The 23040-nt window shown below is 43.2% G+C and overlaps 1 protein-coding gene across 1 annotated transcript in view; it reads right to left on the minus strand.

Annotated features, from left to right (window-relative positions):
* Positions 1-314: 314 nt before the first annotated feature.
* The window catches only part of LOC116507472 (acyl-CoA (8-3)-desaturase-like), a 32085-nt gene continuing 9359 nt past the window's right edge, over positions 315-23040 (minus strand). The window contains exons 4-12 of the mRNA XM_032215670.1: positions 22591-22692; positions 21934-22062; positions 16036-16096; positions 13725-13801; positions 13457-13554; positions 11448-11544; positions 9594-9673; positions 6184-6309; positions 315-1203 (exon numbers count right to left, since the gene is read on the minus strand). Of these exons, the coding sequence (XP_032071561.1) occupies positions 1152-1203; positions 6184-6309; positions 9594-9673; positions 11448-11544; positions 13457-13554; positions 13725-13801; positions 16036-16096; positions 21934-22062; positions 22591-22692 (822 nt within the window). The 3' untranslated portion in view covers positions 315-1151. The remainder of the gene's footprint in view (positions 1204-6183; positions 6310-9593; positions 9674-11447; positions 11545-13456; positions 13555-13724; positions 13802-16035; positions 16097-21933; positions 22063-22590; positions 22693-23040) is intronic.

The raw sequence follows: 23040 nt of genomic DNA on the forward strand, positions 1-23040 counted from the left end.
TTTTATGGCTCCCTTCAGTTAAAGAAATATGATTGATGGGATCTAGGCCTTCTCTGCCATTGCCCCACCCTATGGAACATTTTGCCTCTAGAGATGATATTGGTTCCCATTTTTCTGAGGAAGAGCACAAAGACTTGGCTCTGTCAACTTGCATGAGAATAAAATGTAGCCTACAGCTTTGGGGGTGGTTGGTAGCTATTCTGGCTCAGGAATTCTGGGAGTTGAAGTCAACAGGTCATAAATTTTAGAAGTTTAGTCCTTCTGGAGAACAGTGTTTAATTCAGGCATAGAAATTGACCATAATAAATAAGCAATACCGAAAGATTTGTTTTAATTCTCCTCTTGCACCTCCAAAATGTAACAGCAGATTTGCCCAAAGAATAAACAGCATTTATTTGCACACTAATAATTAATAATAAGTCCATCAACATTCATTAGTCTCCTTTCACTAATTTGTCTTATACACTTATAGAAGAGGCAAGTGGATAATTATATTATATTCTTTATCCTTTTAAGTAAAGTACATCCAGGAATGTCAGGGAGTTGTGGCACAAAAGATAATCCTCTTTTCCTCCCCATAGATAAGCTTGCCTAACTATTCTCTAGTACTTGTGAATTACATCCAGGAACTGACTGATTTATTTCGATCAAGGCTCTCAGCCCCTCCTTTGTTTCTTCCTTCTCCAAACTTCTCCAGTGCTAAGCTATGGCCCAGTTTGAATTTCCCCTACCAGGAGTTTCTATTCCCAGCGCCTGAATTTCTCTTTCCAGGTTCTCTCCTTTCAACTGCTTCCACAAAATAGGCTCTTGTACTCCATAATGAATAGGCAACTAAGGTAGTGGGTTGCTGTTGTTTTTTGCTAAACACCAAGTTTAGTGAAGTGGCAGTGAAGGCCTTTCCTGGTATTGCTTTCTGGTCCTGAAGGCTGAAGAATATGTATTTTTGAACAAACTTTCAGGTCCTCAGACAGAAAGGAGAGATGGTAGATACACAAGTTAAAAAGGGAAACATGAGAATGTTTGGAGCAGTAACACCGGGTTTCAGAATTCAGTTCACAAGGGTAATCTTCTCCAACCAGGCACTTGCTTTCTTCAATTGCGGAGGTGACAAGGATGGGGAAAACTGTCCCATGAGGGATGGTGTTTGGCTCCTACTGGTGCAAGTAGGCATCCAACCAGAGCTGCCCTGATTCCTTGAGAGAGCTAGAAGAAAGAGTAGAAAAGAGGTGAAGCCAGCTCAGGCACTATGAAGAAGTGGGGTATACACCAATGAACAAATGTGAATGGTAGGATAAGAAACGTAAGGATCATCTAAAATGGAAGAACAGGACTGGAGAGAATTAAATTACAGGGATTAAGACAGTACTATCTTCTGGAGAGAATGACAGGACTTATTTATGTACATAAAGTCATCATGAAATGATAGTTTAGTCCTCAACTTACAACAGCAATTGGGATCAGAATTTCTATCACCAAGCAATAGGGTTGTAAAGCATAACATTATCTAATTCCATCATTTAGCCATGACAATCCTGGCAGTCCTCACTGCCTTCATTAAGTGAAGATTGCAGGTCATTAAGCAAGGATCTCGTGTGACTATAACTTGCGATTTCCTGCCAGCTTCCCACAAACAAAGTCAGTAGGGAAACTGGTAGGAAATCCAAAGTCTCAGGCAACTTGGAAGCAGGTCGGCAACCAGGAAGGTGAGTGTTATGAAGTGCAGCTGGGTGAGTGAGGGGACAGAATAGCATTGTGCAAGCAATTGTGGCTGGGTGGGGGAAGTGATGCTGTTACACCATGCAAGTACAGCCAGGTGAAGGGGGTTGCTACACAATTTGGGCAGGGAATACTTTAGGCAGCAGCATGCTATGAAATACATCCCTGAGATCTCATTCTCTGTAGCAGGTTCCTCAGGAAAAAAAGGAATAGAAAAAAGCAGCAGAAGCAACTTGCAACCTTCGCCCCTGAGAATGATCACATGACTGTCAGATGCTGCAACTTCCCCCACTGTGGCAGGGGAAGTTGCTGCGGTGCTCAGAATTTCAAGGACTATTTCACTATGGTGAAATAGAGGCACACATGTGTGAATAAACCATTCAGTGAATAAACCATGGCAGTGTTTTCATCACATTTTGAGGCTATTATTTTCAATAGTAAACAGGGAAAGATTTATATGAACTGAAGAGAAACCAGAGTATAAAACTATACTTTTCAAAAGATTTGGTTCACACATTTGTTTGTGACTTGTGGGAACGAAGTAATCATATGAGATTTTTCCATGTGTTTACATCGATTTGCATGCCATTCACCAGCCAAATACCGTGTTTCCCCAAAAATAAGACAGGGTCTTATTTTCTTTTGCCCCATGAAATATGGCCTTGGGCTTATTATAGGGGGAGGGCTTATTATTTTCTGGGGAAGGTGAGAAGTGAGGCGCACCTTTTACCTTTCCAGCTCCATCACATTCCTCGCCATTGTGTCCAGGGAAGCCACTGGGGAAAAAAACCTTGTGAGTTCAATCAAACTTCTTGAAGTCGCGAGAAGGGGTTTACAAGGGCTTCCCTGGACACAATGGCGAGGAATGCAACCAACCTGGAAAGGTAAGAGGTGTGCCTCACGGCCCAACACCGCCCACCTTGCCCCAATGGTAAAGGCAGCTTGCCTAGTTCCCTTCCCCACCGTCCCTTTAGCAAGGGGTGGCAGGTGGCGGGGAGAAGCGAGGTGCGCCTATTACCTTTCCAGGTCCTTTGCGTTCCTTGCCCTTTCGTCCAGTGAATCCCTTGTAAAAGAAAAATCTCATGAGTTGAACTCGCGAGGTTTTTTTACAAGGGGCTTCACTGGACGAAAGGGCAAGGAATGCAGCGGAGCTGTCAGTCTCTGCTAGCGCTAGGATGCACATCTTGCTTCTCTCCCCCCCCACCTGCCACCCCTCGCTAAAAGGACAGCGGGGAAGGGAACCAGGCAGGCTACCTTTACCATTGGGGTGAGGTGGGCGGTATTGGGCCACAAGGTGCACCTCTTACCTTTCCAGGTCCATTGCGTTCCTCGCCCTTTCATCCAGTGAAGCTCCTTGTAAAAAAAAACTTCGCGAGTTGAACTCATGAGGTTTTTTTTTACAAGGGGATTCACTGGACAAAAGGGGGAGGAGCACAACAGACCTGGAAAGGTAAGATGCGTGCCTCGCTACTCCCACCACCACCACCACCACCTGCCACCCCTCGCTAAAGGAGCGGCGGGGAAGGGAACCAGGCAGGCTGCCTTTATCATTGGGGTGGGGTGGGCGGTGTTTTTTTGCACGAGAAAGAACAGGCGGAAGAGGGTGATCGCATTGCTGGCCTGCGGCTGTTTTTGCGGCTGGCTCTTTTTGCACAGGAGGGAAGGATGGAGGGTGGAAGCACTTCGCTTCACCTGCCGCTGTTTTTGCGGCGGGCCCCCTTTTTGCCCCGTAAGCTGTACCAGTAGGTGGTACAATTGTAATGGTGGGGACCAATTGTGCATGCGCTTAAATAGTTGAGGGCGGGCTTATTATGGTGCATGCTCTGAAAAGCCTGATTGGGCTTATTATCAGGGCATGTCTTATTTTCGGGAAAACACGGTAGGCACGGAATATCTTAGAACACCTGCATTTTTTTTCTATATGCTACCCCTATCAGTGTAATCTCAGAATTCTAAGATTTCCTCAAAGACAATTGGAGGACCAAAGATAGTGACAGCTCCTGTAATAAGTTCCTGACCTGTGACTGCTTTTATTCCTTCTGACTCAGTCCTATGGCCTAAAAATGCCATCCAGAGAACCTGGACCAGCCCCAGTAATGATACTGGGGGGCAATACCTCCAATAAGGAGAGAAACAGATGAGGATCGAGTATCTCCCCAATGCAGAGACAACACAAAATATGAGTGACAGATGTAGCATTTCAGGATCTCCTTAATCCCTCAGGAACAAGTCAGGCTCCTCCTCAGCCTTCTCAAGTTTCAACTCAAGTACCCTCCAGAGCAGGGAAGCAGGGGAGACAACCTCCTGAACAAGTCACATGCACTTCCCACAGCCACATTGCTCAACCTTTCCATGAGGTTTGGCTTTTATCTGCAGAAATCTTTATAGTACATAATTTAAATCATACTGCAGTTCAAGGCAGACAGCTTCCAACAAGCCCTTGATTTGCAAATCCTCAATGACAATTAAATGTCAGGGTTAAAATGGCAACAGAAGCTTGCCCTATGGGCATTTTGACAGCGTGCTCTACAATGTCAACAGGGCATCTGGAAGCAGTTAACGCAGCCAGCTACTGCTGTGTTACAAAAAAGCAACTCCTCCTAGAAATCCATCCTATGGCAGACTCATCACATCCAAACTATCAGAGTCCTTAAAAACAATTTAGTCTGTGACCTGACTACTGGAAAGTAACAAATGGTCCTGACTCTGTCATAAAAGCCATAAAAATTTACTGTACATAGCAGTAATAATGCAGGCAGGTGCATGCCAGTAAATCTGCCAGCCATGTCAAAAGAGAAGAGCCAAAACACACTTTCAGGGAGGAAATTAAATCTATAAAAATAGAGAACATGTTTTGAGAAATCTGAGAAAAAAACTAGCAGACATCAGAACAACAATTCTCTCTCTCTCTCTCTCTCTCTCTCTCACACACACACACACACACACACACACACACACACGCTGGTAGCAATATGGATGTTCAGCACAAACATCTGCCCAATTAACCTGCTTTACTTTCTAAGCCATCTCACACTGTTGTCTGTCATTTGACTCATACAAGAAAAAGCTGCCAGCACACTTCCTCACCAGTAACAGTGAAAGTGACCCTGGCCCTGATTCCCCTGAGAGTTGCATACCAGCAGTAGTCAAAGAATCCACATAACTTCAAGTCAGGCCAAAAGAAACTGTCTTGTAAGCAAAATAAACTCCAGACAAGCAGTATCTTCATAGAAAGGTATTCCCACATCTGCTTCACAATCTGAGGGGACTTTCCTGCATTAAGAGAACCCGAAGCACAAAAGAAACAGTAGAGCTCATCTTTTCTTTCGCTAGAAGAGCCAAAGGACATTTCTGCTAAAGTGTTATGATCCTTGATTGCCAGATCCACATTTCGCTATCCATGCTGCAATAATTCTTCTAAGGATTGCACTAATTGCATCCAGCTAGGACAAACAGATACTCTGCCACCCAGGGGACACTTAGCCACTCATCACATTATTAGTGGTTGATAGATTAATAGCATATTCCACCACCACCTGTTCAGCCTACTCTCTTCCTCTCATCCTTTAGTTATAACTGATAATTGGTTTCTGTATTGTTTTATTCTTTTTAACATTGTAAGCCACCCAGAGTCACCTCATAGTGAGATTAGCGGCAAAGTAAGTTAATAAATAAATATGAATAATAAATAGATATAAATAAATATAAATAAATAACATATTATATCTAAACATTGGAGGGCATTTACTCTGGCATGATATTATGCCTCTCCTCAGCTCTCCTTGAAGGCTGATATAGGAAGATTCCTAACCCAGTGAGATCATGCTCCTGTGACTTTGGGCACACTGAAACAATAGGACATGTGCTTTTCCAGTATTACAGAGACATATGTAGCCTCATCTTACCATAATTGCATAAATGCCAGGCCACACAGGACAATTCAATACCTGTGACCAACCTGTTTTATGAGTATCATGACTTACAATTGTGATGAGCAAGCTACATTATGGTCATAAGTCAATATACTTCCTCTTCTTCCTCTTCCTTATGGTTAAATGAATCAAGGTGACATCTGCCTGAGATGATTCTGAATGTTGTTTCATTTCTCTAGATTGAGTTTCAACTTCCTTTGTCTAGATAATAGTTCCTACATATTTCTTTCAACATTATTTTCCTTAGTCTTTCCAAAAATGCATTCTCATCAGTGAAATTGCTTTGCCAAAAAAGTTTTGATGTCTACAGAGATTTTCTATCATCTAGGTTATGGTTGTCACAAAGGTGCTTTTCCAAAAAGCTACTGGACTTTCTTGTTTTTTTTTTCTTTGAAAATCTAAGAAGCTGAGAACTGAAAAAACTCCTTGGGAAGTGAAACATTTTCAAAGAAAAAAACAAGAAATCCAGTTGCCTTTTGGGAAAGCAACTTTGGGACAAAAAAGGTTCAACTTTGTTATAAGAGCCAATGCTTACCATACAACATCTGCAAAGGCTGTGAATAAAGGCTTAGATTGATACTGAATGCCATGCTTTTCACAAATGGACTTCACCAAGGGGGTCACCTTCCAGTAATTATGTCGAGGCATGGTGGGAAAAAGGCTACATGAAAGAAGAGAGAGAGAGACCTGTAAGACGTCATGCAGTCTATGGCTCCTCTTTTTGTAACAATGAGATAAGCATACCTTCAAACCCAACAACCTCTTCCCAATGGTGCTGAACAGAAAGGTTTAGAAGAAGCACCTAAGCAGAATTCTGGCACCTCTTGCCTAGCTTGATTGAGTTCTTAAGCAAAACAGGCAGAGATATATCTAAGATTGATTGCAAACTGGGTTTTCCTTCTGTGGCTATGTCTTGCCATTTTTTCCCTTTAACCATCTTCACAGATTATTGTAATGGGTCTTGTCAGGGTTCAGTGGCTGAAATATTGAACTATCTGAACAGGAGGCCTGGAATGAGGAGACTATAACAAGTCATTGACACTAAAAGGGTTAGAGGAAATCCAAGTCTGGGGACCCCCTGCAGGGTAGGGCTGAGGATTACGTCCAGTTCTTGGCGGACAAAGTTGTTCGGTTTCGGTCGGACTTGGACTCCGATTCTGCAGATCCAGCCGAGGCACAAGGGGATAATCTGATAGACCATCGCTGGGTTGAGTTTCAGGATGTTGCCCCTGGGGATGTGGACAAGGCCATGAGAGCTGTGAGTGCCTCCACTTGTGTACTGGACCCGTGCCCCTCCTGGCTGGTTGTTAACAGCAGGGAGGTGACACGGGGCTGGATCCAGGCGGTTGTTACCGCCTCCCTCCGGGAGGGGGTCTTTCCCTCCGCACTTAAAGCGGCGGTGGTGAGACCCCTCCTGAAGAAACCATCCTTGGATCCAGCCGTTCTTAACAATTATCGTCCAGTCTCCAACCTCCCCTTTGTGGGGAAGGTTGTTGAGAAGGTGGTGGCCTTCCAGCTCCAGCGGTCCTTGGAGGAAGCTAGTTATCTCGACCCATTCCAGTCCGGCTTCAGGCCTGGTTACAGCACAGAAACCGCTTTGGTCGCATTGACCGATGACCTCTGGAGAGCCAGGGACGGAGGCCATGCCTCCATCCTGGTTCTCCTTGACCTCTCAGTGGCTTTCAATACCATCGACCATGGTATCCTTCTGCGACGACTGCGGGAGGTGGGGGTGGGAGGCACTGTTTTGCAGTGGTTCTCCTCTTACCTCTCGGACAGGTCGCAGTCGGTGTTAGTTGGAGGGCAGAGATCGACCCCTAGGCCCCTAACATATGGGGTGCCGCAGGGTTCGGTCTTATCCCCCCTACTTTTCAACATCTACATGAAACCGCTGGGCGAGATCATTCGGCGGCACGGGATAAGATACCATCAATATGCGGACGATACCCAGTTGTATCTGTCCGCCCCGTGTCAACTCAATGAAGCGGTGGATGTGATGAACCGGGGCCTTGAAGCTGTTAGGGACTGGATGAGGGCTAACAAGCTTGTGCTCAACCCGGATAAGACCGAGTGGCTGTTGTGTTTCCCTCCCACTAATTTGGCAAGTGTTCCATCTCTCAGGCTGGGGGGTCAAACACTACACCCCTCAGACAGGGTTCACAACTTGGGAGTCCTCCTGGACCCACAGCTGACCTTTGACCACCATTTGTCAGCTGTGACCAGGGGGGCATTTGCCCAGGTCCGCCTGGTGCGCCAGTTGCGACCCTACCTGAACCGGGAGGCCCTCACAACAGTCACTCGTGCCCTTGTGACCTCTAGGCTGGAGTACTGCAACGTGCTCTACATGGGGCTGCCCTTGAAGAGCATCCGGCGACTTCAGCTAGTCCAGAATGTGGCCGCGCGAGCGATTGTGGGTGCACCTCGGTTCACCCACATAACACCTATCCTCCGCGAGCTGCGCTGGCTACCTGTCGATCTCCGGGTGCGCTTCAAGGTGCTACTTGCCACCCATAAAGCCCTTCATGGTAGTGGATCTGGATACTTGAGAGACCGCCTCCTGCCAATTACCTCCTCGCGACCAATTAGATCACATAGATTAGGCCTCCTCCGAGTTCCATCCGCCAGTCAGTGTCGACTGGCAACCACGCGGAGGAGAGCCTTCTCGGTAGTAGCTCCGACCCTTTGGAACGATCTCCCCGTGGAGATTCGTACCCTTACCACCCTCCAGACCTTCCGCACTGCCCTTAAAATCTGGCTATCCCGTCAGGCCTGGGGCTAAAGATTGTAACCCACCCCCACCCGAATGGTATGAATGTTGTGTTCTTTTTAATTATGTATTGTTCTTATGTGTCATGGTTTGTATCCCCTTCCCCCATGAGTTGTAAGCCGCCCTGAGTCCCCCCAGGGAAAAGGGCGGCCTATAAATAAACTTTCAAATCAAATCAAATCAAATTCAAAGTCTCCTCTCCAAAAAGGGTGGATTGCAAGAGTGTGTAAAATATTCAAAATCTAAACGGTTATAAAGTATGACAGTTGATCTGCATGAACAACTTGCTATAGTGCAGAAAGGTCCAGGACTATTTCCTCTCAATGAGGATTAAATAAATATCTGTCATAACTCCTGTTCCCTGCAATAGGGAAAAAATGTGATTTCTAACCACCACGTTCATCTCTTTTGGAGCCTGGTAAGTCTGTAGGTCAACTGACTGAGTTGTGTACAGCTTTTGTAGGCCAGTCATTCATACTACTTCAAAACACTGAGAAGAACAACAGGAGAAGGTGCTGCATGTGAGGAAAGACCATATTAACAGAAGGCCTATCTCGCCAGAGAGGAGAAGGGCAGAAGGAAAGTATCACCCCATTGAAGTATTCAGTTTTGTTGAGAGTAAATTGGTTATGATTTTAGGTTGGGCTATGAGGAGGAGTGAAAGAGGGGGGAGTGACAGTTTGATTTTCTCAGGGAAAAATAAGGATGAACATTTGGAGAATAAGCAGGAAAAGGGAGAAGGGACAAGGGTTAAAGAACAAAGAACAGGCTTTGTAGGGGAAAGTAGGAGGATTCAGATTAAGTTATCAGGAAAGAGGGTAGAGGAAATTTGTTCTAGATAAAGCAACTATGAAAGATGTGAAATGCAACTTGACATTCCTTGGAATGTGTCTGATGAATTATTAGAACATAGAATAATAGGGTTTGAAGGAACCTGGGAAATCTTACTGAAGATTTTTATTGTGCATAATACTTATGTTCTTCTTCATTCAGGATCATATGTGAAACTTCAGAAAAGCTAATATGTGAAATTTCAGAAGACAAATATGGTGAGAACAACAGTGAAAGAGGTAGCAAACACAATTGTCAAGCAATATCCCCCTTATTTTCTAGTTTATTTGAAACTGAGATACCACCCCTCCCCAAATTTCCATTTCCCGTAAGACAAATGTACTTACTGATGCTCAATTTGGAAGTTGAGGTGGCCTGTAAACCAGTCGTTGAATAAGGACTGGTTTACATTGCATGTTGCCTGAAGCTGAAAAGGGAAGAAAGAGAGGAATAAGCCAACTCTAAGAATGTATTGATTTTGTTTCCTGCTGGACATTTCCTGCAGCTCTTTCAATCTGTTCTCTAAACAAGAAGATAATTTTGTACTTTGGATCAAAATCAAGATAGTGTGATAACTCCATATAAGCAGAAAGGTGTTGCAATGACCACAAATTTAATACTTGTCTCCACTTTCTAGAACCCTGATTTTATTTGTGCCACATAAGGGTTGGTCTCTGAATCAGAGCTAGGCTTAGGTTCTACTTTTCTGGATGGAATAAATTGATATCCTTAGAAATCATTGACCTGCAAACAAGGTGTAATAGCATGGTTCACTTTATAAATATTCTGCTTATAATGGACTCTTAATTTGGCCCTGAATTGCACCCACAAGGAAAAGGCAGGTTGAACAATTTACACCCATGGTTGCTATCAAGACTATTACAAAACAAATATGCTTTTTCACTTGTGCTCTGAACTGCAGGAAATCAAAATGACTTCCAGGTTATGTCTGCAATGACTTTGATCATCCTAGCACTGGCAAAAAAAAAAATCCAAACATATGGCTTATTCCTTAAATGGTAAACTGTATTTCTAAATAAGAAACTGTATTTCTTTTTTTTTAATGAGAGTTTTGAAAAAAAAAACATTTACAAATATTTACTTCCCTCCCCCACCCCAACCCCACCCCAACCTTTCCTCCCACCCTCCGACTTCCCAGAACCAATACAGGGTATAAATCTTTAACAAAAACATTCTAAAATAAACTTTAAAAAAAGTTAATATCATCTTTCATTTGAGCTTTAACTCCTCCTTGCTGGGCTAGCTCTAAACAAATTATATCATTCCTTGTTTCTTTAGTCATAAGCTATCTGAAATTTCTTAGCCCCATATTTATTTTGAGTATAGTCAATCCATCTTCTCCACTCCAGTTTATATCTCTCATTTGAATGGTCCTTGAGATATGCAGATATTTTAGCCATCTCAGCTAGGTTTGTTACTTTCAATATCCATTCTTGAATAGTAGGCAAGTCTTCCTTCTTCCAGTATTGCGCCACCAGCAGTCTAGCTGTGGTTATTAAATGCAAAATCAGGTTAATCTCTACAACTGTAGAATCAGTAATTATACCTAACAAAAATAACTGAGGGGTAAACTTTATTCTTTTTTTAAGAACATTTTGCATAATCCACCATATTTTTATCCAAAATGCTTTAACCTTTTTACAAGTCCACCATATATGAAAGTAAGTAGCATCAACACAATCACATCTCCAGCATTTAGGTTGTAAATTTGGATACATAGAGGCCAGTTTTTTAGGATCTAGATGCCATCTATAAAACATCTTATAAAAGTTTTCTCTTAAATTTTGGGCTTGTGTAAACTTTACATTTCTTAATACAGCCTCTGTGATCTCAGAGAGTAGCAGAAAATCTCAGGTAGATCTCAACCCCAAAAACCCTTCAAGGATCTGCAGGTACCTAACTAGTCTTGTGCAATGTTTTAATCCCAGGACAGATCTTGATCTGCATGCCCAAATACTTGTGGCCGAGAGGGGAATTTTAAGTGGCAAAATCTATTTCATCATATATCTAAAGACTATCAAAGCTTGAGATCAGATAGTTCATGCCTCACACCAGTCTTCTTCCTCAGAAGGAAAAATTCATTTTTCTCTTTTGCCTTCCTCCACTCCATCTATTATATTGCATTTATATATGAATAAGATGTCCCTTGAAATAAGGGTTGGGGAGGATGTGCATCTCACCTGCATTGAAACCCAGTCCATGTTCTTATCATAATCAATGGCCATTGGGATGTGGTTCATTTGTGTCACCCAGACAAACCAGTGACTTTCTATGATTCTACACAGCAAAAATAAAAGCAGATTACAATTTTGCAACCTACCCAAAAGTACAAATAAAGCAATTTGGAAGTAACAGAGAAACACCAGAAGAGGAGAAGAATTAGGGAGAAATGCAACTAGAAGAAAATTAAACAAAAGCAAACTAACCAGATGCATATTTCTAGCAACGAAAAGCTATTGAAGAATTCATGATCATTACTATTCGGAATAACCGTAGTATACTAAGAACCTCTACTATTATTATTAATAATAATTATAACAATATTTTTATTAACAATAACCCTAACAATAATTTCCCATCTTTATTTTGTACAACTCAAAATGGTGTATGTGGTGTTTCTCTTCTTATTTTTCCAACAATATGAACCCTGAAAGGTGAGTTGGGTTGAGAGAAAGTGATTGGCCCTAAGTCACCCAGGAATTCTGGAACTCACAGTCTCTAGCTCAGCTCCTTAATCATTATATCAAATTGGTTCTCTATTTGAGACAGGAGGAAGAACTCCAGTTTTGGAGCTGTAGATTTCTCTGTGAATTAGAGCAGATTAATCTCGTATTCTCATGGAGAAAATTGATGTTGTCACAAGAGTCAAAAACCATTTGATGACACATAATCCAGGGGTGGGTTCCTGCCAGTTCTAACCTCTTATATAGAGGAGGTTCCACAAATATACGGTGTTGTTTAGAACTGGTTCCAGCTCCTTCCCCCACCCGTCCGTACCACGCTTGCCCTGTCTGCCGATCACTGATTGGCTGGCTCACCAATCACCCCGCCCACCTCTAAGAGTCCTATCTAAACCTTAAAAGTCTTAAAGCTGTCAAGTTTGAACACCCCTGGGGGTTTTTTTCTAAAGGGTTAGGGGTGCAAGGGTCTTGTAATTTGACAGCTTTAAGACTTGCACACTTCATTGTCAGAGTTCCTGAGCCAACATTTTGGTTGCTAAACAAGAGCGTTGTTAAGTGAGTTTCACCACGTTTTACAAGTTGGCCATGCCCACCCAGTCACATGACTGCCAAGCCATTCCCACCAGTCACATGTCTGGCAAGCCACTCCCACCCGGTCACATGGCCAGCAAGCCACTCCCACCCGGTCACATGGTTGGCAAGTCACTCCCACAAAGCAAGCCACACCTACAGAAGAGGTTCTAAAAAAATTTGAAACCCACCACTGACATAATCCATCAATCTTCATGATAAAAAATAGACTTGGGTGTAGCCTATTTAGCAATTGTTTTCCACTGAGAAAATGTCAGTATAATGGCTGGGAAGATGTGAAGAGAAAACCCTGACCCTAACTTTTATTAAAAGAAAAAAAAAGGAATAGACATGTTCTTCTTGAGTTCACCTCTATATGAGTATATACATGCCATACCTTGGCAATGTGATAGAAGGGATTTGGCATTCTCTTCTTCCAGGAAGATTTTAAAACTTCCAGGTCTAACCAACAACCCTGAAACTTCCAGGGGGGTCTAAAATCCAAGTACTGTAACCATGGTCAAAGCTGCTTGGAATCTTGGCCATTCCAAGATCAACTAAGGTTGACTAGATTTTGCCATCTGCTGAAAAGCAACTCTGAGAAGACACAATGCATCTATAGATGCAAAAAGGCATTGTACATGATCATCCCGCAACATCCTCTCAGGGAAGGCTAAGGCATTCCATTCCTGGTCTGAATCAGAGCACTCAAGCAAGAGAGAAAGCAAAATTCTGGTTTGGGCTATGAATATCGATGTATGTATTTATTCAATTTGCCCCAATTGGTGTCCTCCCAAATGTGCGAGAATCAAACCTTTGGTATTGCAGAACCTGAAAGCCAATACATGTGGCTGTATAAGGCACAAAGCTTTGCCTACAAGGACATGGCATGGAAACCCAAAGAAATCAGGAAAAGTGTGGGATCAATTGGAACTCACCTCAGCAGGAGAAAAAGACACAAGAGGCTCTTGAGATCTAATAGAAATGAGTATGTTATGAAGAACCGAAGATAGAAGGTCACCATCCAAGCCAAATCCTGTCACAAGAAAACAGAGAAATATTCTGTCAAATAGTGTGGTATAATCCCATACCAAGGTGCACCTGCAGTATCCTAAAAACTTGTCTACATTTTTGCTGTGGCTCCCTTTATTATGCTACAATGGAAATGCAACCTCCTTTTGGAACCACAATGGAAATACTACTTACCACCCAATTTTTGCGCCGAACAACGAAGTAGAAAACATACCACTGCAGGTAGAAAGGCACCAGAGCTGGTGGACCAACTAAGAAGAATGCAAAGTTACATGTTAAGTAAAATCAACTCAAAGCAAAGTATAATATTTGTAGCTCAAGGTTAAAATGAGAGTCCTTAATGCTTTCTAAGCTTTGTTGTTTTCTTGAAGACATTTTATTATTCAAACTAGGTAACATCATCAGTGCTGAGTTATAAATATTGTCCTTTATAGATATTTAATGATCTCGCTTTCTCTATTCCCTACCTACTGAATAAAAGGAGGGGGATTTTGTTAAGATTCAGATGTAGTGTCTCACTTTCTTGCAAGCCAGAGAAGAATTATGCACTCACTCAATGGCTCTAAGTGTCAGGAAGACCTAAGAATTGTTTTAATGGATCAAACCTCAGAGCCTCACATGCCCAACAGATGTAAAATAATGCTAATATTTTCCCCACAATAAGTAGGATGTCTGTAGCAATAGCAATAGCACTCAGACTTGTTTACCACTCCATTGTGCTTTACAGCATTCTCTGAGTGGTTTACAAATGTCACCATATTGCCCACAACAATCTGGGTTCTCATTTTACCAACCTCAAAAGGATAGAAGGCTGAATCAACCTTGAGCCAATCAGGATCAAACTCCTAGCTGTGGGCAGAGTTAGCCTGCAATATTGCATTCTAACCACTATGCCACTACAGCTCCTGTAACCATGAAGATCCCATTTGGTTGACTGTGGCTCAGTTCCATTGTCATATGCATCTATATCAGTGGTGGGTTGCAGGCAGCACGCCCCGGTACAGGCATACCGGATCCTGCCTGGAGCACCAGATACTGTTCCGGTATGGTGCTCTGGAGGGCCCACCCACCCACCCAAGCTCCTTACCTGTCTTTTAAGGCTTCCGGGCTTGTGCATGGCGCATACAGCACCCGCGCGATGTTCCATGGAGGAGCTGGAGCATCGGGGAAGTGCTAAGATGCATGAGCGCACTGTGTGCGTGCGTGCTGCATGTTAGGAATATAATCTAATGGTTGGGTTGGCAATATATAAATCATGTAACAATGCTATACCTGTTTCTTTAAATCGTACTGTAAAATGTGATTGGTTGCTGTTTTCCTCGATCGGCCATAAGAGGGAGCCAGAATGACTGTTAGCTCTCTGTTTGTTAGATGCTGGGCTGATCTGATTTGAGTGTTTTGGAAGCTGGCGGTTAGAAAGTGCCGTGAGCTATTGTAAGTTTTGCAACTGCTAGCAAACTTTGAGTACCAGGCTGTTTGTATGATTATGGACTATGTTATTTGGATTATCCCTTAACTGAAAGGCATTGATGACTGACTGTCTTATCTGTGTATGACTTGGACTGTTTGATGGACTCTGATACCTCTATTTCCACGAAAGTAAAAGCCTATTTAAACTGCAGTGTCTCTGTATGCTGGTTTGTGTGTTCTCCAACACAACTCTCACAACGCTTCTCTGAACACACTTGCTCTCCCAACAGTGAGCTTACCTAACACGGCGCACATCCATGTGTACACTGCCAGGCCCGTTCCAACCATACCGGTTGGAACAGGATCCAGAACCCACCACTGATCTACATCCACACTATTTTCAATTATTTAAAGGGGATTCAGATAGTATTGAGCCAGGTGGACCAGGTCTGTGTTAACCCAGGAATACAAAGCTTCATTTGTCAGGTGTAGTGCTGTTTGCCATGGAGTATTAAATATAATTTGATGGATAGAGACATTTCAGATTATAATAGGGTGACATGAAACAGCTATAGTAATATTGTACACAGGCTGCAAAAGAGGTCTCCTTCTAATGATACTTGACAGGAATATAACTAGATGACATGTTTTACAGGAAAAAGTTATCCCCATATCAGAGGTGAGTTCCTACCGTGTCAGACTGGTTCGGCCGAACCGGTAGTGGTATCCTGGCCTGGGTCACCAGAACTGGCAGCAACCCATGCCTGCTACGCTCCAAACCGGCTCTCTGGTCGGCGTGGGATGTTGTTTTTTTTAAATGTTCTACGCATGTGCAGATCTATTTATAGGTAACTGTGCATGCACATGGAGCAATAAAATTGTGTGTGCGCCGAACCAGCAATAATGCCGGCAGCAACCCACCCCTGCCCCATATTTCTCAGATAAATAGGGTTTCACTCTTCCTTCCAACCAATGGCAGCAAAACCACACTACACACAAAAATCTCTGGGAGGTTTTAGTATCCTATGTGCCCTTAATAAGAATATGAATATTTCAGAAATAAAGTGTTACTCACGGAGAAAGAAGTATTTGTGCTGGTGATTGTATGGCATGAACTTCTTTTTCTTTATGCCAAGCTGTGAATGGGGAGAAAGGTTCATGGCAAGTCAACATTCAACAAATCATACCAGATAAATGCACAAACTTGTTCTGGCAAATGACTCTCTAGCATCCATGTCAAGGTTGCTTGAGCCAAGGTTAAGGATATCTTAGCAGTGTCAGTGTTTCCACAGTCCTGACCTATAAAAGATTGTACATATACGCACATCGGCACAACACAAATGAGATTCAAACCCAGGCTAAAAACAATTGCATTTTCTTCAGTTTCATCAGTTTTAAAAACCCACATGCAATATGGTTTAGGTAGTTAACGCATAGTACACCACAGTGGTGGGTTTCAAAATTTTTTAGAACCTAATCTGTAAGTGTGGCCCGTTTTGTGGGAGTGGCTTGGCAGTCATGTGACTGGGTGGGCATGGCTTGGTGGTCCTTTGACCAGGTGGGCATGGCCAACTTGGAAAATGTGAAACTCACTTAACTTAACTCTTGCTTAGCAACCAAAATTTTGGGCTTAGTTATGGTCATAAGTTCTCTTTCTTTTTCTTTCTTTCTTTCTTTCTTTCTTTCTTTCTTTCTTTCTTTCTTTCCCTCCTTCCTTCCTTTTGTCTGTCTTTCCCTTTTTCTTTCTTTCTTTCTCTTTCATCTCTCTCTCCCACTTTCTTTTTCTTTCTTTTTTCTTTTTCTTTCTTTCTTTCCTTTCTTTCTCTTTCCTTCTTTCTCTTTCTTTCTCCCTCTTTCTCTAGCTTTGACTCTCTCTTTTTTCCTCTCACTCTCCCTCCATTCCTGCCTTCCTTCCTTTCTTGTGTGTACCTCTCCCACTTTCTTTCTTTCTTCCTTCCTTTCTCTCTTTCTCTCTCTCTCTCCCCTCTCTCTCTCTCTCTCACACACACACATCTCTTCCAATTATATTTGTAGATATATTCTATGAACTAAAACCGGTGCTCAATAAATCCTATGATCACGGCATTCTGTGTCCTACAAACCAATTTACAGAGTTCCCAATTCAGCCTCTTCCCACTCTGGGGGTTAACCGAATATGGTTAGTCATCCTGTTATCTCTTGGCCTTGGTTCCCACCTTTTCAGCAGAGCGGCAGAGAGGGCTAATTTCAAACGGCTTTTTTTCCTTTTGCCAAAGCCAGATTTCTCTGCTGCACAGCAGGTGACCTGGTGGGTGTCCAAAGGTGTTGGGCATGCCATGGAAGGCACACATGTCACGCACACACATACAGAGACACACTGCACTTGCTGCAATGCAAGGTCCATGTGTAAGGGGGACTGGATCAACTGGGAGGCTGGCAAAAAAGAAGCTTCTGTTTCTCCGCTGCCGTAGCTCGCAGAGGAAGGAGTCAGGGATGCTGGCTGGCGCCCTCTTCACTTACTGCTTGCCCCTGAGGCCTGCCAGCTACAGCCCCGCCTGGCTGGGTGGCTGGCTGGGAAAGCAGTGAGGGGGCGAGCACCGGCCATCATCCCCACCCTCTTTCTCTGCGAGCTGCAGCAACAGAGAAACAGAGGCTTCTTTTTTGACTGCCTCCCAGCTGATCCAATCCCTTTTACACATGCACAGTGTGTGTGTGTGTGTGTGTGTGTGTGTGCTTGTGTGTGTGTGTGTATGTGAGAGTGAGAGTGAGAGTGAGAGAGAGAGAGCGCCACCTTGTTTCCAATAGGGGATGAGGAACCCATGCAGAGGGAGGGAAAACACATGGATTTCCCCCCCCCCCAATTGGAAACAAGGTGGCTGTCAAAGAGAAGGCAGCAGTGTGCACCACATGGGCTTGTCCAACAGCCAAAGAAGGAACAGGCGGCGAGGATTCAGCTGTTGTGGGAAGCCCACGTGGCGCGTGCTCCCTTCTCTTTGACAGTCGCCTGGTTTCCAATGGGGGTGGGGAAGAAATCCATGCATTTTTCCTTCCTCTGCATAGATTCCCCACCCCCATTGGAAACCAGGTGGCTGTCAAAGAGAAGACAGCGTGCGCCACGTGGGCTTCTCCCAATCCTCCAAAGTGTCTGGATGGAACAAGCCTGGTGCAGACAGGCAGGGCAAACAAGCAAGCAGCAACTGGGTGGGTTGGCAGGGGGAGTAAGCGAGCAAGCAGCGACTGGGCCAGTGGGGGAGAGAGCAGGGGGGCAGGGCAGGGGAGGGAGCATTCTGGTAAAGGGCCTCCGGAAGCTCAGGTACGGGAAGGCATGCTAAATTTCATGAAGCGGTACGCACGGACCGGTATGTACCAGCTGAAACCCACCCCTGGTACACCACTGACTGAAGAGGTAGGTAGAGAATACAAGAAAGTGTAATCTCTTGGCCTACAAGAGAAGCTGGATCCTGTGTATCTGCACTCAGCTTGTATGACAAAGCGACACTCCCAGGAAAAGGAAGGAGCAATCAGATTAGCAAACTGTCTCACAGGAAGGCAGCATACAAACCTCCAGAGAATTGCATTAACAACTTCCCCTATTTTTCTTATGAGCTCATGATCAGTTAATATGTATGTATGTATGTATGTATGTATGTATGTATGTATGTATGTATGTATGTATGTATGTATGTCTGTCTCCTAGTAGGTGATATGTAGAAGATGGAAGAATATACATGAAAGAAAAAAAGAGGGGAGAACAACTGTCAGCTTGGAAGGAAATGAGAATGGCATATGGTTCTAGGTGGAAACAGTTAAACCCACATGATGGGTGAAACAGGAAACTAAGGGAGCAAATTGTTTTCTCTCATGTTTGAGTCCCTCTTTCCCTACTCTTGCACCTTGCCTTTATATTTCTATAAATAACATTGCAAAGATGTCATTAGTCTGCAAATGTTTTCCACCCAAAAGAAACTAAAACCAGTAAACTGTCCTGGTACTTCTCACTATTTGAAAAAAAGGGAAACACACTTCAACTTTGCTTTATTTCTAATAAGGCTTATCCTGGCAAATAAGGTGACAGCTAACAACCAATGAGGTTCTTCTATGAAATCTGGCTAGCAAAAAAATTAATGGATGAAAGAAATCCCCCAGACAAAGAAAGAGTTCAAACTACTCTCGCATACCTAAGTAATCAAACAGTATGAGCCTAAAAGGAGGTACTGTGTGCAACTTTGTATGATTTCTTTCATCCATAATCTAGCCACTAACAGAACTGGAATCCTTTAATAGGTTTTTGTTGCTGCTGCTGCTTCTGCTACTGCAGCTGTCGTCAAGGAAATTATGAATAATCCATTCAAGGCAACACATTAGAAAATGCAGTAACAAATCTATTCATACTTACTTAGGGATAAATACATACAACGAGAACTTAAGAATAGCCCTTGTGGTTCATCTTACTCCAGCAGTTTGTTTCTGGCCAAGCAGATTTTTTTGAGGTGCCTCCAAACAGCACATGGAAACCTAACTGTCACTGCACCTGGTATGTCCCACACACACACAACTGTGTGATAATGTTCAATACTAACATACTAGTCTTTCATGAATGTAGCCAATTCCTTTTAAACCAAGCTGTTAGCTGCCACTATGCAGCCTTGTGGTAGAAACTCCAAAGTTAATTAATGCATTGTTCAAGGAAGTGTTTCCTTTTGTCTATTTTAAACTTCCTTTCAAACAACTTTATAGAATGACTACTGGTCTTATCTTTTCAAAAAAGGAGAAAATTTCTCTCTGTCTACATTCTCTCCACATTACACATGATTTCACATGTTCAGGCATGTTCCTTTTCAGTTGCCTTCTTTCTAAGATAGGATGCCCCCAACATTTTTGGCTTTTATTATCCTGAACAAATTAGAATAATGTGCAGCCTTGGCCACCTCACCACTTTCTGATTTTTAACCAACAAGCAATCAAGCAAAGAAAAGGTACTCTGATCTATAAGCCAGTAGATTTACCTCAATAATCTCTGATGAGAAATTTTCTTAAAGGCTTTTTGCAAATCCAGGTTAATAGCATGCTCAGTGGTAGGATTCCAAATCTTTTCCTACTGGTTCTATGAGAGAGTGCTTTGTGCGCGCGCACCTAATGCATGCTTCGCACTCGTGCACAGCACTCAAAGACCGCCCACAGTGTCAGCACTGGTGAGCTGAGCTGTGGTTTAGCTCAGCTGCAGTATGGCAATCCACTCTGCTGTGCAAATCAGCTGAGCTAAATAAACAAGGGACTATAGGACAGGGAATGATGGGGGCGGGGCCAACCAGAGGTGGTAATTGCCGGTTCTCCAAACTACTCAAAATTTCCGATACCGATTCACCTGAACCGGTCTGAACCGGCTGAATAACACCTCTGAGCATGCTGACATTCTCAAAAAATTCTAGAAGGTTGGGGAGGCAGGATTTACTCCCCCAAGGGATTATTCTCAATATGAGAAGATATAGATGCATCTGTCTAAGAATTAGATCCCCTTTCTGGGAACAATTCTCTGAAATAATATCCTCCTTCCCCAAGCCCTTCCCTTTTTCTCCCTGAAAGGAAAGAAGTTTTCCTCTTGGGAGTGAAGTGAGCCATCACATTCCAAAAGCTCCTGAGTGTGTACCTGTCTGGCTGTCTAAGCATCTCCAGCTCTACAACTTTCATTTCAAAATTGCTCTTTGTGCAGCAAAAGCTCATGGCATTGACAAAAACCCACAACTTAAGCTCAAAGTACAAACAGTCATACGTATGACTCAATGGTGGGATTCAATTTTTTTTACTACCGGTTCTGTGGGCATGGCTTGGTGGGTGTGGCATGGTGGGCATGGCAGGGGAAGGATACTAAGGGTGGGTTGCTACTGGTTTTACTACTGGTCCTCAACCACGCACAACCCACACGCTGTTCAATGTAAATTGTTCTTTGCACTTGCGTAGAACAATTTACAGTGAACTGCGCACACGCAGTCACTAAAAACCAAAATGGCGGCAGCCCAGTAGCAGCGAGAGAACTGGTTCAGGGGTGTGTCAGGCCTGGATCGCTGCGGGTTCTGCCTCCCAGGCCTGAATTCCACTACCGGTTTGGCTGAACCAGGAGCAACCCACTTCTGAAGGATACTGTAAAACCTCCATTCCCTCCCCACTCCAGGGAAAGATTACTGCAAAATCCCCATTTCCTCCTGATCAGCTGGGACTCGGGAGGCAGAAAATAGATGGAGGTGGGGCCAGTCATAGGTGGTTTTTACCTGTTCTCCGAACTACTCAAAATTTCCACTACTGGTTCTCCATAACTGGTCAGAACCTGCTGAATACCACCTCTGGTCTGACTCTTTATGAAGTAAACTAGAAAGTACCGTAACCTCTGGTGTTCTATTTTTACACTGAACTTTGACCTGAACTAAAAAAATTCATCCCATTTGCCACTCAGATTTCCCAATATTTTCATTTATTTTAAGTCAGCTATCCTTACTTCCATGAGATTTAAAACGCAGCCATTTAAAAATATTTAAAGTCAACGCAAACTTTTAGTCTTTTTATTGTTTTAAAGCTGTAGTTTTGACCAATATCAATTATGATACTTAATCTTATCCACTATGTTTTTATGTCAAATATATACAAAAACGCCAGTGTTCACATAAATCTACATAACTGTGCTTTTTTATTTGAAATTGTATGAAAATTCCTGAATCAGTCTAAATAACAAAATAAACTTCAACAGCATTTAACTATTAACTCATGTAAAGAGGCCCAGGAAAAAAAAATAGTTTTTGAAGATTTCATTTTCCTAATTCATATCACTATCCCAATGATGTAATTGATAATTTTTCCATTCTGTTAAGATTCAAAAGTACACAGTGGTAACAATTTTTGAAGATCTAAAAGTATGTTGGGGCTCCATTAAAAAGTTGATGCTTCAGGGTTCGTGCAAAATTTCCCTTTTCATACAACATTCCCCAAATCCCACAAGTCTCACCTCCACAGAGAGTATCTTTCCCAGGGCAAATAACAAAGGATGCATGTTGAGATCAGGATCCTTGCGAAAGCAGTTAGGCTTTGCATGATGCTGGAAGTGCCAGTGATTCCACCAGCTGGCTGGTGCTCCCTGCAAAACAAGGCAAATGAAGAGGCCTCTTCAGATATTTACCATATTTTTTGGAGAATAAGATGCACCTTTCCCCCCCAAAAAAGAGGGTGAAAATCTGGGTGTGTCTTATACACTGAATACAGCATTTTGGCCTATCAAAATCCCACCCCCTTTCCAAAAATGGACGTGCAGAGGGTTTGGGAGGCTTACAAAGTGTTCCTGGGGGCTGGGGAGGGCAAAAATGAGCAAAAAATGGATCATTTTTGCCCTCTCCCAGCCCCCAGGAGCACTCTACAAGCCTCCCAAAGTTCTGCATGCCCTTTTTCCTTTTGTAAAAAACAAGTCGTGCAGAGGGTTTGGGAGACCTGCAGAGTACAAAAACTTTTTTAAAATTTAGCTCTTCAAAATCATGGTGCATCTTATAGTCCAAAAAATACAGTATTTCCTGACTAGGCAGATTAAAATCTGAGTGCAAGGGGCCCAATCGCTCTTGAGCCCCAATGCCATGACATGGCTAAGAGCAAAGCCCATTTTCATGAAACTCACCTTCAAATGTCCAATCACAAATTTGTGAATCCAGTGGTTCCATTTAGACTTGCCAAAGACAGAAAGATGTCCAAAATCATGCTGTAGCCAACCGGCTTGGGTCTGGAAAACATTGCCATAGCTAGCATGATTACAATGCCTTGACTGCACACAATGCTTTACCATATAACCTGCAAAGTCTTTGCTCCCAGAAGATTACACAGAGAGAAGGTTGAAGGAAGAGGAGAGAAGGAGATCTGATTAATACAATACACAAGCTTAACAGGCAGATGGACTTAGATCTGAGGAGTTAAACCAGGGGTGTCAAACTCACACCGTCACAGCTGCGTCACGTGATGTATTGGGACTTTTTTCCCCTTTGCTAAACTGGGTGAGGGTGTGGCCAACACGTGACACATCCGGCCCGCAGGCCGGGAGTTTGACAGCCCTGAGTTAAACCAATAGTTTCAT

Source organism: Thamnophis elegans, chromosome 1, assembly GCF_009769535.1.
Source record: "Thamnophis elegans isolate rThaEle1 chromosome 1, rThaEle1.pri, whole genome shotgun sequence".
NCBI lineage: Eukaryota > Metazoa > Chordata > Lepidosauria > Squamata > Colubridae > Thamnophis > Thamnophis elegans.